This window comes from Cryptomeria japonica, chromosome 7 (genome assembly GCF_030272615.1).
Source record: "Cryptomeria japonica chromosome 7, Sugi_1.0, whole genome shotgun sequence".
Lineage (NCBI taxonomy): Eukaryota > Viridiplantae > Streptophyta > Pinopsida > Cupressales > Cupressaceae > Cryptomeria > Cryptomeria japonica.
The window spans coordinates 573829132-573848388 of record NC_081411.1 but is presented as its reverse complement, the minus strand read 5'-3'; the positions used below and the strand labels follow the sequence as shown (position 1 = coordinate 573848388).

Here is a 19257-nt window from a genome sequence, read left to right as displayed (position 1 = left end):
AGTTCCTTTCTTGTCCTTCTTAATCTTGCCTAAGTTGTCAATTAATTCGTCCTTCAACCACTCACATATATCAATCTTTGCATTATCTGTGACCATGCCATAAGCACTCTTAATGCACAGACTTGACACTGAATTGAGTCTGTTTGCATGAGTTGCCTTATATCCTAATATCATGTTGATAAATCTTACATTAGTATCTTTTACATCATTGACTCTTAAGGACCTTTTATTAGATGTGGCACCAGTTAACTGAGTAACTAGGTCATTGGAAACCTTCTTAGTTTTGTCTGGCCTTTTACCGGTGGTCGGTAACCCTGTGACAGCTTTCACAACTTCCTTGGTGATTTTGTGAATTGCATCTAACCAGAAAAATTCACCATGTACCTTGCTTAAGACTATCCCAATCACATCCTTGGGGAATTCAGGAATGCTAAGGATCTCTGTAAATCCAAGGGTTTCAGTGATCTTATGTTCCGGTTTCACATTTTCGGAGTTATCACATATGACAGTTTTAAACATGGTTTTAATCTCTTCATCTCCTAGTTCCTCAATGTTGTAGTGAATGTAAATTCTGGGGTCTTCAGCATAAACAACTCCCTTAGGAATTTGAGAAAAAGCACCTAAAGTATCATCTTTCTTTGCTATTTCGGGAACTAATTGAAATACAGGCCTAGGTCTTTTTATAACTTTGACAATAGTAGGATTTGCTATATATTCAAGTGCAAAGGTGGATGCCATGATAAAATACCTTTTACTACCTTTAGGATGGATGATTGCTTGAAGTGTTCTTGCCTCTTGCTCAAAATGCCTTAGCTCGGAATCTTCGCGCTCTTCATAGGTTTGAAATCTCGGTGAAATGAAATGGAGCCAAAACCTCAAATTTATAGTGTTACTTTGCCATCTACCACATTAAATGCATGTCGATTAAGTATTCACTTAACATTGTCTGCCGGTAATAAGTAATTTCCAACTTCTCATCTCTAACTGAGGGAATAATAGCACATGTGTCATTAGATTGCCAAACCCTCAAGGAAACTTTTTTCAATTCGATGAAGAACTTCTTGCCGGTGGAGCACTGCTCTGTCCTATCGGTGAACCATCACTCTATCCTGTCGGTGAAGCATATACCAGTAACTGTGCAATAGTTGCTTGCCAGTGAATGTTGCCGGATCTCCAAAGTGCTAGTGTTTTAGTAGGTGTTGACATCAATGACAAAATCATACCCAAATACCAACAATCTCCCCCTTTGGCATTGATGGCAACACAAGATGGAAAAACCATCAAAGTGCCAAAACAAAAATGCCAAATACCAACAACCAACAATCTCTCCCAAACAACAATCTCTCCCCCTGGGAGCAACATGTGCTATCCAAAGTTTTTCAATACCAATCTCTCATTAAAAGGATAATGTGTTTTTCCATAGATATCTTATTGTTAGGTCCCGAAGACAACTGAGAGGTGGGGTGAATCAGTTGTCAAATAAATTCAAATCAAAACAACTTAACCAACTTGATGCTTAATGTCGGTAAACCAGTTAAGTATGCCAATAGACAATGTTAACAATTATTTGCTATACTGGTAAAGATTAATGCATGAAATATAAACACAAAGTCATCCACAACACATAACACCAATATTTGTACGTGGAAACCCTGTAAGGGGAAAAACCACGGTGGGAAACCTTACCCACAATCAGATGATACTACTGCAGATAGCAAGTGTACATAAATGGGGTTTGCACATGCAGAAAGACCAACAGCCTAGAGCTCACTGCTCAAACACAAAAAGGGAGTCACACTGACTACAGTTGGATGGTTAAATCCAATAAGAATGTACTGCACAAGATAGCATCTTCATATGCTGGATTTAGTACCGGTGTAATGCTGATATGCTTTCACAAAAACCTAACTTCACCTTCAAATGATATCTTCGTGTATAGCTTTGCTTAATCTCGCATATACCTTCACACAATTCTTTTTCACATTCCACATTCGATCTTACAAATAAGATCTTGCATTTATACCATAACCTAAGACCAATTTTAGTAGGTCGACTCTACAAGATATTACAATAAAAACATTTTACAAACAATATAATATCCGATGCAATAACCGATTAAACATGTTGGCTTAATGCATTTACAACAATAATTAGTCATCTCCATAGTGTACCATGTTGATCTGGAAAAGATAAACTTGTCGGTGTAACCCTAGGTAACCCTGGACCTATTTGCCGGTAAAAGCAAATATGCAAACATGAATATACTAATGATTAATTCTTCAAAACAAAGTGTCCACACGATGTCTTCGACATTACCAGGTGTCTTCCATATCATCCCAAGTGCCAGTGATCATTATATCCTACCGGTGAACCATATACCAGTAACTGTGCAATAGTTACTTGCTTGCCGGTGAATGCTGTTGGATCTCCAAAGTGCTAGTGTTTTAGTAGGTGTTGACATCAATGACAAAACCATACCAAAATACCAGCAGGGCCTCCTTTTGTTCATAAAATTTTGTTTCTTGCATCATTATAATGTGCGCCGCACAATTCTCAACTTGAGACTTGATGAGACGTCTTTTGTCAGGAGCATTAATGCCCCTGACATTCCAAGACACTATCCTCATTGGTGATCCGAAGAGTTCTCTACTCTCCTCAATCCAAGTCTTCCATCTAGTGTAGATTGTAACCTTGCCTTTATTTCCTCTTTTGTTTGTTTTGCAATCCTTTTTCTTTCTAGGGGTTTGCCCACTTTCCCTTTAGGTTTTGGAGTCAGTGTTTGTTTCTTGGATCTTGTTTGGTAAATGGAGGACAACACTCAAGGATAGTCATGCTGGATAGTTGCAGGTAAGAATTTATGGAGCTCTGACTCCTTTGTGTGGCCTTGTTCAGTAATTATGTATCCCTCTATGAGCCTAGATTCTCTGATGGCTTCATCTTTAGTCTCCTTCCTTTTGGAAATATTGTCATATATTTGCTATAAGTCATCAATTTCTAGAGTGGAAGCTTCTTGTGATAGTTGTTCATCCATGAACACAAAACATGCTTTATGAATCTATTATGCAATAATCTTCTCCTGTTTATCTATGCCAAATGAGGATTTGAATTGCATTAGGAAGTCTCTATTTTTACAAAAGGAGAGGGGCCAAGAGACTCTACAGGAGTAAAAATTGGCCACGTGGGTGGGACTGTAGAGACCTAAAAATCTCTCATTGATCATGTACTAATTATTCCTCTAATTGATTAAATAATTCTTTAATTCTTTAATTAAATTAGTTAATCTTATTCTTCTAATTTTATATTTCCTCATCATCTTACCAATTATTCTATTTTTAATTCTATCACCATTTAATCATTTAAACCATTTTCTAATGTTAATTAAATATTTATTATTTAATTAATTGTGGATTTTAATCCTTCAATTTAAATAATCTTTATTTATTAAATAAATTCATTTTCAATTTCTATCTCTATTCAATTAATCATTAACCCTTTTCAAAATATTAATTAAATATTAATTATTTTATTATATTCAAATTCTAAATAATTAAATAGTTTCTTTAAATTATTTAATTAGCTAATTAATTCATATTCCAAATTCCAAAATTCTAATTTCATTTAATTAGCCAATTAATTCTTCTAATTCAAATTCAAATTCATATTCTTCTAATTTCTCCTAATTTCTAATACATGTGCATGCTTTCAAAAATTAAATTGAAAATTAAAGTCAAGTTCTAAATATATTCAGATAACAAATTGAATTTAAAATAAATTCAATATTTGAATTAAATCTCATGCAAAGATTAAATTGAAAATCAAAGTCAAAATGCAAGCACGTGCTAAATTAATTAATTAAATCAATTATCTTTCCAATTCCTATTTCTATCTTCCACTTTGCTTTTTTCTAAATAAAGCTTCCAATCAGTTAACTATTTTAATTGATTATTTCAATTAATTGATTAATTACATCTTTTCTTTAATTCTCTCCAATCATTCTTTTTCTATCTTCTAGTTAGCTTTTTATAAATAAAGCTTTCTTTGTCATTTCTCAATTTTCCTCCAATCATTTCTTTTTCATCTTTCAATCAACTTTTTTCTTAATCAGTTTACTCATTTTATCTATTCAATCAATTATGTTCCACCTCCAAATCAACAGTTCGACTATCAATCAGCATGTGAGCTCACTTGAGTTCCACCTTTTGATATATCTGTTCCACCTCTCAATCAATCCTCTCCAATAATCTATAAATTAAGCATTCAATCTCCATTTTCAACAATCATGAACTTTGAATCTTTGTGTCACTTGCAGGTTGCCAGCACGATATCTGAGAGCCACCATACCACAAAGAAGAGAAGAGCAATGTAAGCTATATGCAGTCTTGGAATAGGGGATTTTGATTGATAAACTTTATATTCCTATTTCTTGCTTGTTTTGCATTATTTCATTGCCTGTTTGTTTGAATTCTATTAGGATAGGGATTCGTGATTTCCCTTTCATTCCTAGTTGATTTGATAAAGAATTTTAGCATACGATAGGGATTACCTCAAAAGATAAGGTAAACAATGTTTGGTTCCCTTTTATTGGGTCATTCTTTAACTGTCCTCTTGACGATGAAATTAGGCCTTGTGTGGAATGTATCTTGCTCCTTGCTTGAGAGTAGAATGTTGATAGAATATGGTGGAGAAGCATTGAAAAAAAATGATGTGAAAGATGAGATCCCTCCTTTAAAGAGGACCTATCTAAATAGGTTAGAGATGCTCGATCCCCAACTTTCTGTCCATTGAAGCTTGTTATGTGAAATTCTCTCAAAAAAAGTAGAATTGAAATAAATAGGACTTCTTTTTAGATTCCCACGGTCAGCCATTGGCCCTGTTGGGTGTGGGAACTTACATTGCTTCCTAAAATTTCTGATACTTTTGTTTTGCTGCCATTTCTTAGCCACTTTTTTGATCTTTCCCCCCCAGAGCTCTTCACCGATGTATAGTTTGCTAAAATGGAAATTTTCCCCCTTCTTACATAATCTACTAGCCATACAAGGACCAATAATCTGCTCAACGCCTATAACAAGTTTGATAGAATGTTTGAGGCCTATTTCCAAATAAGGTGACAATGAAATGAGAATCACCTGTGACTGATTTCGCCCATCCAATAACATTGTCTTGTGAATCTGGGAGAGGCAGGATTGTGTCCCAACTGAAATTTCATGAATATTTCCCCCTTCATCTCCCCCATTTCTTATAATATACCCTATAAGATCCTCAAGAGGATCATTGTCTTATTCAACTGGAGGAAATTCATTGAAGAGATAATGAGCCTTGCATTTCTAGAAGTCTGAGATGTGACCTTCACAAACAATGTTGTTTTGACAACCCAAACCTTGATAGGTTGATGTAAAATGCCCTAGGCAATTTGAATGTTTGTCAACTGTATCCGGCCCATCAACAAGGATTTTTTGTGACCATCTACCAAAGATAGACAAGTAAGTTGTTGGGGAACAGTTTGGATAAGTCTCTCAACAGGCAAAACCGAACAAGAAGATGAGGTTTCTCGTATGGGATTGAATCATGTTTGACAAAAATACCCATACGATTTGCAAATGTCTCAATTCGATCTAGGTCCCTATATTCCAACAGGATACTTGACATGGTGATCCAAAAGGGTGCAAATTTGAGTGTTTCTGATTGGTGGTCAAAGTTTGGAAACCATATCATAGTGAACAGACCATGGCCCTCAAAAAACCACCCTTCACTTCTGTGAACATCATCCCTGTTTTTTTTGGACTTAAAGATAGCAATGAAACTTCGAAACTTGATCACAATAAAAAAATTGATCTATCCCCTCCTAGTATTTCGTAGCCCAAGAATCTAATTGCAATGGGGACGGGGAACAAGACCAGAACTTACCAATCAAGGTTGTGCTCCTTAGGAACGAAATCTCGTTCTCTAGCATATGGTCTGAAAGTGAAATTCAGATGGCCTCAACCTCCTCTTAAGCCGACCTGTCTCTTGATGAAGTTGCCTCCATGGTTAATGTCAAGTCCTGCGATGAGTCTCTTGGTGAATCTGCTTCCATGGTTGGTGTCGAATCCGGCGGCTGCTCCAACACGGGTTTCTGGATCCAGACTTTTTTTGTGTGATATGTGCTGGATTCGTTATTCACTGCAAATCCTTTGAAACCCTCATGCTTGAAGTCCCCAAAAGTTGGTGGTTGGAGATTAATATTGTTAGGGAATGTGGAGATAGATTGATTTGTGAGATTTAGGGCTTCTCGAACCTTTCTTTTCCCAACAGGAATGTTGTTTGGAAATGTGAGGCATCGATGTGTGGTCGATCTAGAGTCAATAAAAAAAGTCTCCAAATAGGCAACACTATTAAATTATGTGTCGAAGTCAATTATAAAAGACATTGCATCCCCCTCATTTAAGATTATTTATCATCTAGGATCTACAATCCATCATCCATCTATCATACAAACTTATATAAGTGTTCTTATCTAGTTGAGTTACTCTCAAAATTGATCTCACTTCTATCATAATGTTATGCCATATTTGCATGTGAATGCATTGCCCCTTTGACAACAAGTTTTCAAAAACCTTAGATCCACACTAGGTCTTTGTATCATCCTTTTATATTTTCTTATTTATATCTTTCTATTTTTATCTCCTCCTCTCCCTCTCTCTATCTCTCTCTCTCTATTTCTCTCCCTCTCTCTATCTCTCTCTCTCTCTATTTCTCTTCCTCTTCCTCTCCCCCTCTAACTTTATCTCTACTTTTATCTACTCTAAGCTAATCACACTAATGCTAGGAACTTGACGCTTTGCGTCTCTTGTTAATTAGAGGAAAATGATAAATTGAAATCTTTGGACCAATTGCTATTTAAAAGTTGAAATAAGCTTTGAAAAAAATGAAGGTTAGAAATAAGAACAATTACTTATTGAGAAAAAATGACATGTAATTTCACTATTTTTTATCTTTTTTATTTACCTACAATTTTACTTCCAAATCTTATTTATAAAAAATATTAAAATTTCTATTTAAAAATACCATCACAACTTAAAAATAAATAATAAAATCTAATAGCCAAAATAACCTAAACAGCCTAATAGAAACCTCCCCTTTAAATTTTTTCCTTTTTTCAAATAATTGTTCGTTTAAAGTTTTGGACTAAAATTTAGTCTATTCTATTTGTTCTCTAAAGCAGCGTCATGTGACTTCCATGCTTTCTTAACTTGTTTTCTCTTTCTTCTCGTTTTTTCTTATTTTCATGCTTACAATTGCGAATTGAAACTCTCCCAATTGTATTCTGCTACTTCTTTTCGATGTTTCTGAACTTTCTCTTTTCTGTTGTTTTCGCTTGTTCTAATTCCTGTTCTATATTGAACTCATGATACCCTCTTCTCATATTCTTTTTGCACGCTTATTACCACTGGTTTCTATAATTTCTTTTAGCTTGATATCTTCCTGCTGTTATTGTCATGAAATTCTCTACGCTCACGCGCTCAGACACCGCTCAGGAAACGCCAATGGTTTAGCCATTTTTATTGGGTAGCTAATATTTTTAGATTGACTGGAACCCTGCTTGCCTCCTCTGCTCTTCCTCTTCTACCTTTTTAAAACTTATTCACAAATTTGGAATCTCTGTCTTTTGTTAAATTGATATATCTTTGACTAGCAAGGGGACAAAGAAGGGGTAAAATGTCGGTAGGGGTGCTGGCTCTGCAGGGCTCTTTCCATGAGCACTTGGCAGGTAATATTTTTGGTCTTAAAAAAATCTCTTATTTTTTGAAAATAAAATGAAGAGTTTTTTTTGTTGGAAATATGGAATTGCAAGTATTTGGATGGCAGCTCTTGGGAAACTTGGAGTGAAGGGGTTTTTGGTAAGAAAGCCAGAGCAGCTGGAAGGGATTTCAGGACTAATAATTCCGGGCGGGGAGAGTACTACGATTGCAAGGCTTGCAGAGTATCACAATTTTGTAGGTCCTTTTTTCTCGCTTCTACAATTCCATTTTAATTTTTGTCAAATTTTCAAATAACGGTGGAAAGCACAGAGTATTTTCAAAAGAAACTGGTAGAAATTATTCCCACAAAAATGCCCATTGGGAAGAAAAATAAAATGCAGTCTATGTCAAATTCCCAAGGTCACTATCATCACACCCACATTTGTTTGTGAGTGCTTAGATTATAAACTAGAATATAAGCTATAATTGATTGTTATCTATAACTATTAAATGAAAACTTATGCTCTAAAGCAAACTCCAAAGTTCTTTTTCGATGTTGATGATGATTCTGTTAATGCTGAACTTCAAAGCTTACCCCATGCAAAACCAACTTTACATCTTTTGATAAAATTATCGTATCTGCAGACGAATAATGAATGAAAACCAAACCATGAAAGGATGGCTTTTTATTTTTTTAGCTGTTTCTTTGTGTTCTGTCATAATGTTCCCTACTTCATATGGTTTGTCTATATACCGTGTTGTTTTTTAAGCATTTCTCGTCAAATTTCATTACGATACTCCCTCATGCTTTGCCGCTCTCCGTTGATGATTTTTATAATCATATATTATTTTGTTCTTGTTATAAATCAGTTTTTGTCATCCTTGAAAATATAACTTGTTTGATTGGCTGAACGGTGTAATCTCAGTCAACATAGATCATCTGCCACCCTTGGAACATGCCTTTTGATATGAGCAATGATATGATACAATCCCCAATGCAACATTATGTTGTCATTATCTGTTTCTCCAATTTAGATTTTGCCAAATGATGTCCTGGATTCTGTACTGCATATAAAATTGTTAAAATTCCTTGTATTAGGTTGTTAATATTTTAATTTGTCGCTTCAATCCTTTGCAATATAGAAGATGGACAGTGAAGAAGTCTATAATATAACATGGGAATATCACCACGGGGCAACTTTCTTCAGTCTCCCTTTTTGGGGATTTTGTACTTTTGTGTACATTTTACCAGAAAACACAAAAGAAACAGAAAAATTAAAAGGAAAAGGACAGAAAAAAAGAAAGGGAGAAACTCCAGGTGAACTAGATGTAGGTAACTTAGCAAAGAGGAAAATACGACAAATTGGAAGCTTTTTAGAGATATTTTAGGGCTGTGTGTTGTTTTTTATTCTTTATTAATTTTCTTATTTTATCTTTTTTGTTCTTTCATGTTATTGTAGCTTTTTAGAGATATTTTAGGGCTGTGTGTTGTTTATTATTCTTTACCCTGGCTTCTCCTTGATCCTCGTGCTCTTACCCCTCCTCTCTCTTTATATTTTTAGTCTCGGTCTGCAACTCATTATTTTACAACTCCTTGAGCTCTTTTGCATCCTGATGATGAATCACGGAGTGTGATTCGAAACATTGATGAAGAAAAAATCTCACACAATCAAATCCAGAAACTACTAAATATTTGAATGAATTGTAGAAATCTTATAGCTTTGGTTAAATTGGAAGCTCTTCGTCATTATTGGCAATGTAAATGGGCATTTGATTCGCATAGGGGAACAACTAAAATCATCTCAAAACACCAAGTCTTCACCAGACCTGGAGACATGCAGGTGATAGCATGTTACAGGCTTCACCACTCAAACCTTAACATCACAAAATATGAATGAGATAGAATATCATGCAGTTGGAAAATGATTCATCGGATATGATAAAATTCCATTTATCACGCTGAAAATCAGATTTTGTAAAAAAGAAGATTACCAAATTCATTTGTGAACAACATTGGATTCCAATCTTGTCAAATACTGTATTCAATTAATGTTGGCAAGAATATTACAAAGAAAATTGTATCAGCAAAGAGGAGCGTCTGCTGGTATTTTGACCAAAACTTCCAATCCTAGCATCCCTTAAGAAAATCTCCAACCTCTAAATCTAATCTACCTTGCATTGCATGTAAATTATTGCATGACATTTTCCATCTTTTTTTTTCAATCACAACTTGTAATGTCCCCACTTTGAAATATGATTTGATAATAAAATTAAAATAAAAAAGAATAAAAGTTAAAATTAAATTAAACTATAAAATAATGTAACCAAATATGATTAAAATTTGATTAAAGTCAATGAATGGTCAAAAGACATGGAATGAAAAGTTGTGACTCCCTCAAATATGAGTTATAAAAGGGAGAAGAGAACTCATTTGAAGGGGGGATAATTTGGGAATCAGAAGTGCAGATCTGATTGTGAAAAGTTGTGTCCCTTTCAAAGGGCAGAAATAATGAATAGTTGCACTCTTCCAAAGGGTGCTGATGGTGAAAGGGTGTGTCTCTTGCCAAAGGGCATATATGATGAAGAGGTGTGACCTCTCCCTCACATTAAGAGATATAAAGGAAAGAAATCTAAAGCATCTAGTAGATCACCATCGATCAGATTAGATCAGAACTGTTATTAAGTTACAGGAAAGAAATCTAAAGCATCTAGTAGATCACCATCGATCAGATTAGATCAGAACTGTTATTAAGTTACAGGCAGTAACACCCTTGTTCTTGGTGGTATGTGTGGGCACTGTCATGTCTGAGTCTTGATGCCATGTCACCCTCTATCAATGTAGAAGAAGTACAACAACTTGGAATAAAGTAGCCTTTTACTTTGGAAGATTAGTGACTTGTCACTGCAATGTTCAAGAATAGTATTAAGATAAAATAGTGATCCTAAGATGGCGATGATGATAAGAATTAATTAAGAATTAACAACTGATTTAAGGAAGCAATTTTTAAAGAGTACAACAATTAAATAAATAAAGAGGCACGTGGAAGATATATCATTCTTTGAAGAGAAAGGGAATTGCCTAAGGGTGTGATGTCCCCTTCTAGTTGACATCTGTCAGCTGAGTAGATTAGCCTATCACTGACCCTCGTAGGCTGATGAGGTTGGGTAGAGGGTCCTCTAGAGTTTGATTCACCATCTTCAGAGCGAGCACTCCAAGTTTGGTTTTCGTTTAAGGTCTCCAGGACTCCGTTTGAGATACTTTCTATTTTTAGCAGTCCTGCTATTTATAGCCAGTAGGTTGGGCAAGGGCAGATTATGGTTTGGCAGTCTCCAGTTCAAACGGCAGGCATTTCTGACGAATACTTAGAGAGATATTAATATTTAATTATTTTAATTAAATATTAAATGGCGAACTTTAATGTTTTAATGTTTTAAAAGTCACTTTAAGTTATAACTTAAGTGAGGGTCTATTTCTCATCAGATGGGGCCAGTTTTTATATTAAATGGAAAATGATTTATTTTTTGACACTTCAATAGTCAAAAATAAATAATAAAAGTTAAAACATCATTAAAGGCCAAATCGCACCTTTCTTGGGAATCGCACCAACCCTAAATGGAGAAGATTAAAGAAGATTTTAGGTCTTCTTTTCATTATGCTGAGTTTGGATAATTTGATTTGGAGCTCTGAGAGGAGTTTTGGCCTAGGGTTTCAGCAGAAGATTCTTCTGCAGTAACCAGGGGTATCGGTGCAGGAAAACGTGGGATTCTTGTGCAATAGCATCAGAGGTTGTGAAATATCAACTGATTTTGCTTTTAGTTGGTTTTATCCAGAAACCAAGATTGGGCAGATTGGAAAGGGGTTTATTAATTTTTATGCAAAAGATTGATTGCAGCTGCAGAGTCAGAACAGAGGCAGGAATAAGTGTGTGACAGATGGGGTTTTTTGTGCATGTACAGCTTGCTGATCTGCCGTACCTTTCTTCCTTGAAAGGGTACAATTTTGCTGAGGTGGAGTCCAAAAATTCCAAAACAAATGCCAGAAGGGACGCCTTGCCAATGTCTTTCCATCGGGCTAACATGCGAGTATTACGGGTCAGTTCGGGTCAGTTTAAAATAAATTGCAGCTTGCTGTTATAAAATCTGTGTATGACCAGCAATAGGAAAATAAGGGTTTTAACAGAATATATTGGTATTTATCAGTTCTTCTCTAGCTTCTTGTTATTTTTTATTTGAGTATTAATAAATGATGAACGGATGTAATGAGGGTTTGATCAGTGTTGTTGAATATAAATTGATTTCCAGCAAATACCATTAGTTGCTTTTTTGTGCTTAAGATTGTCAAAATTCTATTTGCTGTCATTATTTGCAAAGAACCCATTTGAAACGCAACAGGTTCAGCAAAACGATAGTTGTCTCAGTTGAGGGCCTTTTGAGGTTCTTACAAAGGGTCACAACCCTCCTACAAGATTGAGGGATATTTAAGTGTTAGAAAAGCATCATCCAAGGGGCATTGAACAACAGACAATAGGAAGACAATCAAATAAGAAAAGAAATCTCACTACAGATATATCATGAGTAATTAGCAAGCTTTGTTAATTCCAAAGTGTTGGATTCCTTTAAAGCTTTCGTCCAATCCGACATCCCATTATGGGGGAATAGGAAAATAATATTGGATCGAATAGTACCTGAGGAAGGGAAATAATGCATCAGGAGTTATCAGAGTAAACAGACATCGTGGACGTGGCTGGCACACACAATCAGGTAATTAATGAATGTGTGTTTCTACCAATGTTTGTATACATATACAACTCAATTTATATCAGCATTGATGTTCTATAACATTGAAACACAAAACGTGCATAAGCCTGTATCAATCATTCAATGATAATAATAAGGGAAATCTATAACATTGTTTTGTATTAAATAATGACATCATCTGCATCATACAATGGATATGGTCATTGGTGACGATACATATACAACTCAATTTATATCAGCATTGATGTTCTATAACATTGAAACACAAAACGTGCATAAGCCTGTATCAATCATTCAATGATAATAATAAGGGAAATCTGTAACACTGTTTTGTATTAAATAATGACATCATCTGCATCATACAATGGATATGGTCATTGGTGATGTTATATATGAATAAAGGGGATAACGCTGCTAGCATACTTTTGTATATTGGTCTATGTTCATAATAATCTGAGAACTGTAACTTAATTCATAATAATCTGAGCACTGTAAATCAATTTATGCTGATTATAATCTAAATACTGTAGGACAGGGGGGAACGGTTTAACAAGACACCCTATCGTGTATGGCTTGATAGGGGGAACGGTTTAATAAGACACCCTATTGTGTATGGCTTGATAGGGGGAACGGTTTAATAAGACACCCTATCGTGTATGGCTGATAGGGAACAGTTTGATAATACACCCTATTGTGTTTGGCTTGATAGGGGAACGGTTGATTAAGACACCCTATCTGGTTGGACTTGATGAGGGGGAACGGTTGATTAAGACACCCTATCTGGTTGGACTTGATGAGGGGGAACGGTTGATCAAGACACCCTATCAAGCGCTGATAGGGGGAACAGTTTGATAAGACACCCTATTGTGTTTGGCTTGATAGGGGAACGATTGATTAAGACACCCTATCTAGTTGGACTTGATGAGGGGGAATGGTTGATCAAGACACCCTATCAAGCATCCACAATAGCTTACTGTGCTTGAGGCTTCATTAGCAGCCAAGTAGCAGTATGAACAATTAGTAAATCATGGTTCATGTTTCGAATGTGCACTTACTTTATTCTCTCTTTATTTTTCAATCATTTTTTTACTTTGTTATAGTTGTTATTATGATTACTTATTTATGTAGCATGATTTGTAGAATGTTTCCTAGCTTTGTTTTGCAGGTCTTTATTCTTAAAGAGATAAAGGTACTTTCCCTCGGATTCTCTTCCTATTGGTTAAAAAGCAAATCTAGGGCAAATCTAGGGCAAAACTAGGGCAAAACTAAGGTCTCTTACAAAGGGTATGTTACACAACTTCAGTCGCTAATTATAATATTTATGTGTGTTGGTCCATAATAAAATATCTTTGTGTATTATAATAATTAATTACTTTAAAAAGAATCAAAGAGATCTCATCATTGGAAGGGTAAATATTGCTTAAAAATGAACCCTTTTTAATAATACAAACTGCATATTTAGACTTTCCTAAACAAACTTGACCAACTTAACATGGTGATAAGACCACTTGACGAAAACTTCCTCCTTTTTCTCCAATCACAGCCTTAGATACTATTTTTTTTACATGTCTTGGTCCTTAATAAAATATCTCGTGTGGACTTTAATAATTAATTAATTTGAAAAAACAATTAAATAAATCTCATTATTGCAAAGATAATTTTTTTTTGGTTGGTAATAGGATTATAATTTATTAAATTAGCTAGGATTTTGGTCTGGCTTGAACCGGGTGGGGCTACAAACAGGGAGCCACCTCCCCAAGAACAAACAAATAAAAAAAGTGAATTAATAGGTTGGAAAATTATAGCACAGTCTTGTTTGTCCTTTACATGAGATCTGAGGAGTATGTGTCCTAGTCCTTCATTCTTATGTCTCTTTTCTTTCTTCCTTTTCACCTCCTTCCATCCCTCATCTTGTGTATATATATGTATGTATGCATTTATCTGTTGGGATCCAAGAACACTGAGAGGGGGAGGGGGGGGGAGGGTGAATCAGTGTTCTGCCAGTATCATAGGATTTTACACTTTTATAACATACACATATAAACCGGTAGATGAAGAAACATATATCTTGAAGCAAATAAACCATCCACATAAATGAACACCATAACACACAAAATTTATACGTGGAAAACCTAAAAGAGGAAAAACCACGGTGGGATTTGTGACCCACAATATCAGTTCACTGACCATATGAAAGATATTACATAGCATGGGGTCTGCACATGCAGGAAGGCACACTGCTCAACACAAGAGAGTCTCACTGACTACAAGCTTCTGCTGAGATAAAACAGTAAAGATGAACTCACAAAATGCATTTGCAATGCCAAAAAGAGTTCCGGTTATAGCTTTGTTCTATACCGGTTCATAAACCTTGAACACCTCTACCAGTATCTTCTTTCCTCCAAGAATGCTTTACAAACCATCTACTGATCATAGCATGATATTACATTCGCATACAAATGATCTACATACATGTCCTTCGCATTACACAATTCTACTACTTTCTCATATCTCTCTATATCTCAAAATGACCCAACAGACTGACTTATATACCCTTTACAAACAATATGCCTTATGTCGGCTTACAATACATTAAAAAAGATATACAATGTCGGCCTCATACAATAATTACAAAATGATTTTACAAATAAAACTTCCTTCGGATCCTAGCCTGATGTCGGCTTCCTTGAAGTGTTGGATGTCGATGCCGGTGCCAGTTGTGACCTTGATTACTCCAATGCCGGTATCCGCCAGTGTATGCCTCCAAATACCGGTGTGTGTCTCCAATAGAATCTTGTTGCTATCAATGAAAACATATGAATCCAATGAGTGTCAATTGCCAACATTATCTACATATATATGTACATACGTACAAATATATATGTATATATACATACGTATATACACACACACATATACATACACATACACATACATACATACATACATACACATACATACATACATACATATATATATATTAAGGTTGCCAGGAGACAGGGATACTTGGAGACTGGTATTGGTATCGGTATGACAAATTTTCAAAAAAAGAGATGTACTTGGAGACACAATTTTTTTTCAATATAATTTAATAATTTCCAAAAAATATTATGACATAGAACTTTGTAAACAAGAACAGTGGTAAAGTTTAACATTAACTTTGAAAGGTTAAATATACAAATGTCAAATGCCATTGTGTCAAAGAATTTAAAACTAACACTACATATTTCGTGTTAGATTATCATTACATATTGAAATCCAAAAATATCGATAGTTTCATGCTGATACACAAACAAAAAACTAAAATCAGAAATCTATCATCTACTCTTCTACATTTTGATCATCCATAATATCAAGGTCCTTAGCTAGGATGCTCTCTAGATACTCATTACTCTTTAACTTAGGTTCCTCTAAGGGTAGTAGAACTGGGGGTAATTCATTAAGGCCGTTTTGGTTGAACCACTTCATCCACCATGGCTGCAACTTCTCCATTAGGTTCAAGTTGGTGCCATTTTGATGCTTGATGTACCTAAGATCAACACGAGAGAGAAGACGAAGTGAGCTCTAAATGTAGATCAAGTTCTCTGCTTTCTTTGACCCTAATTGGTTCCTCTTTAGTGAATGAATAAAATCATAAGTACTCCAATTTCTCTCACAAGATGAAGAGCTAGCTACTTGTGAGAGCAATCTGATTGCAAGTGATTACAATTTAGGGGTTTCACCTGCATGGTTCCTGTTGTCATTTTATGACACCCTTGGTCCACCAGTGAGAACCAATCAGGGATATGTTCCATGGACCAGCGCTGCCTAGTTGATCAATGAGAAAAGCAACGAAAACATGGTTTGAAGTGTTGCCTTGTCGGAAGTTCCTTGGCCCTCTCTTTCTCTTCTCCGAAAATCCGAAACCCCGAGGTTTCGAGTTCCCTTCCTTCCCTTAGCTTTTTCTTCTGGTTCTCCAACCGCGGAACTCCGGAACCCCCAGGTTCCAAAGTTCCTAAGTCTTCTACCTCGGAACTCCAGAACCCCCAGGTTCTGAAGTTCCTAGTTCCTCAACTCCGGAACTTCGGAACCCCCAGGTTCCAAAGTTCCTTAGCCTTCTACCTCGGAACTCCGGAAGTTCCTAGTTCTCCAACCTCGGAACTTCAGAACCCCACGGTTCCGAAGTTCTCCTAGTTCCTCAACCTTGGAACTCCGGAACCCCCAGGTTCCCAAGTTCCTTGTCTTCAACCCCGGAACTCCGGAACCCCCAGGTTCCGAAGTTCCTAGTTCCTCAACCCCGGAACTCCGGAACCCCCAGGTTCCCAAGTTCCTTGTCTTCAACCCTGGAACTCCGAAACCCCCAGGTTCCCAAGTTCCTTGTCCTTCTACCCCGGAACTCCGGAACCCCCAGGTTCCAAAGTTCCTAGTTCCTCAACCCCGGAACACCGGAACCCCCAGGTTCCCAAGTTCCTTGTCTTCAACCCCGCAACTCTGGAACCCCCAAGTTCCGAAGTTTCTAGTTCCTCAACCCCGGAACTCCGGAACCCCCAGATTCCCAAGTTCCTTGTCTTCAACCCCAGAACTCCGAAACCCCCAGGTTCCCAAGTTCCTTGTCCAACCACGGTGACCCCGGTCTCCGAGGTTTTCCAACTACTTCCGACTTGCAACACTTCCGGATGGCGTGATCGACACTCAAAGCTTTAAATGCTCTGACAACTTTGGTGACTTATGCATTTTTTTTGTGGAGCCACAAGGGTGCATTTAATGTTTTTGGCAGGATTTCCATCAGGGAAGGTACGGGGCCATGTTGGGTGACTTATGTCATGTCTGACTTTGGAAGGTCAGTCAATCTATCTTCCTCAGAATTGCCTTTGGAGGTATGGCTAGGTTGCTTGCATGTACAAGTCAAGTGCATGCACTTCCTTGCACTTCTAGACTGACATGCAGGGGTCATGATCACCATTGTAACCCATTTTTCTATATAAAGGTTGTTAAGCCTCATTGTAAAGGGTTCTCTCCTTGTTGCCTTGAGCTTTCTTATGCTCTTCTCTTCTCTTGAAGACTTGTAATTTTTGCATTTTTTGCAACTGTAAGATTGGCTTTTGGCCTTATGATTAATTGAAAAACACTATTCTTGCCTTCTTTCAACCTATGTATGTTGTATATGCTTTCTTACCTTCATCATAGGTGCATGTTGTGGCTCTTTCTCTTCATATATGCCGTGTTAACTGGTTTTCTGAGTGTGATTGTGGGAATCCTTCTCCCCTCTTGGCATTCAGTGGATTCTAACCTTCATCTATGCATTGGCGTTACTCATACAACTGAAAGTTGTGCATCTTCAGGGTGTTTCAGTTAATTACTTGTGTCATTTCGGTAGGGAGAGAAACAATCTCTTCTTGGTGCATCACCTCCTTTCATTTTAAGCAATTCTCTCTTCCTTTTCCTCTGCAAGTTGTTAGGATTGGCTTAGGAGTTAGTTTTTAAGCGTTGAGTTGGTTCAACACCTGCACCTGGATTGAGAAGGAAGTCGGCCTTCTCCAGAGATTCAACTCCCTTGCGCAAGGTCCCACACTTCGGGGTTGTTTCAATGTTTCACAAGGTTGCTAAGTTGATAGCTCAACAAGGGTGCAAGCTTTTGTGATAACAGTTTTTGGCACGCCCGGTGGGACTTATTCAATTCACATGCTAAGGATTTAGTGCTATTCTTAGTGTTTTGGCCTTTAGAGGCAATCATCTCTCAAGCACTTGGCGACTCCGCTCAAGGACCAGTTCGTGCTCACACAAGGTTCATAACTCTGGGACCTCGGAACCCCCAGGTTCCCAAGTCATCATAGCTCTGCTTACTCCGGAACCCCGGAACCCCCAAGTTCTGAAGTCAGTGAAACCATCTTACTCCGGAATCCCGGAACCCCCAGGTTCCGAGCTCCTGAACTTCCTCACCTCGGATATCCGAGCTCCCGAGGTGCCGAAGTGGTCACACTCCGCAACTCTGGACCTCCGAGCTCCCGAGGGCGGTTGCAGATTTCATACCCATAATTCATACAAGGGCATCTTCTAGGGGCAGTTTCCAAGTCATAGAGCTTCCATCTGTAGGCTCTATAAGGAGGAGAAGTAGACCTTCATTATCACCAGTCAGGGGTGACGAGGTTGTAAACACTCCATCTCCCAGGTCTCGTTCTACTCCTCCATTTACAAGACCTTTTCTATCAAGGGCTCCCACCACTCATATCAATAGACCATTGTTTCACATGGCAAGAAATCAAGTCTTTGTTACCTTCAATGGGGGGAGTCCCCTTGTTTTGACTCAATGGAATGACATACCAGTGGTTGCGTTGAAGAGTATACCATACTTCATTGGTGAAACAACTACTACACCCATTGAGCACATTCCAGACATTGCAAACATTTGCTCCGTCCATAACGTCACTCAGGATGATGTTGCTGTTAGACTCTTGGCCACATCTTTGAAAGGCAAAGCCTTGCAGTGGTATAGAGGGTTGTCGTCTAGCTCCATCCACAATTGGGATGAATTGGGGGAGAAATTGTGCAACCATTTTGAAGACAAAAGTGATCACCTATCACTTGTGGAGCATTTAACTACGATCAAGAGGGCACCCCACGAGTTCATGGGAGACTTCAACTTTAGATTCCATAAAACATGGAATAGGATTCCTGCTCTAGTGAAGCCATCCCCAAATCATGCCTTCTTGTAATATCTTAGAGCTCTCAACAACGATATAGCTGTCATGGTACAATCGATGGGTGGAGCCTCTCTACTAGGTGCATATGACATAGCCATAAG

At 37.1% G+C, this 19257-nt stretch overlaps 1 protein-coding gene across 1 annotated transcript in view; it reads left to right on the top strand.

Annotated features, from left to right (window-relative positions):
* Positions 1 to 7183: 7183 nt before the first annotated feature.
* LOC131073106 (probable pyridoxal 5'-phosphate synthase subunit PDX2) overlaps positions 7184 to 19257 on the top strand; it is a 97861-nt gene continuing 85787 nt past the window's right edge. The window contains exons 1-2 of the mRNA XM_058009480.2: positions 7184 to 7747; positions 7846 to 7973. Coding sequence (XP_057865463.2) covers positions 7696 to 7747; positions 7846 to 7973 — 180 coding nt within the window. The 5' untranslated portion in view covers positions 7184 to 7695. The remainder of the gene's footprint in view (positions 7748 to 7845; positions 7974 to 19257) is intronic.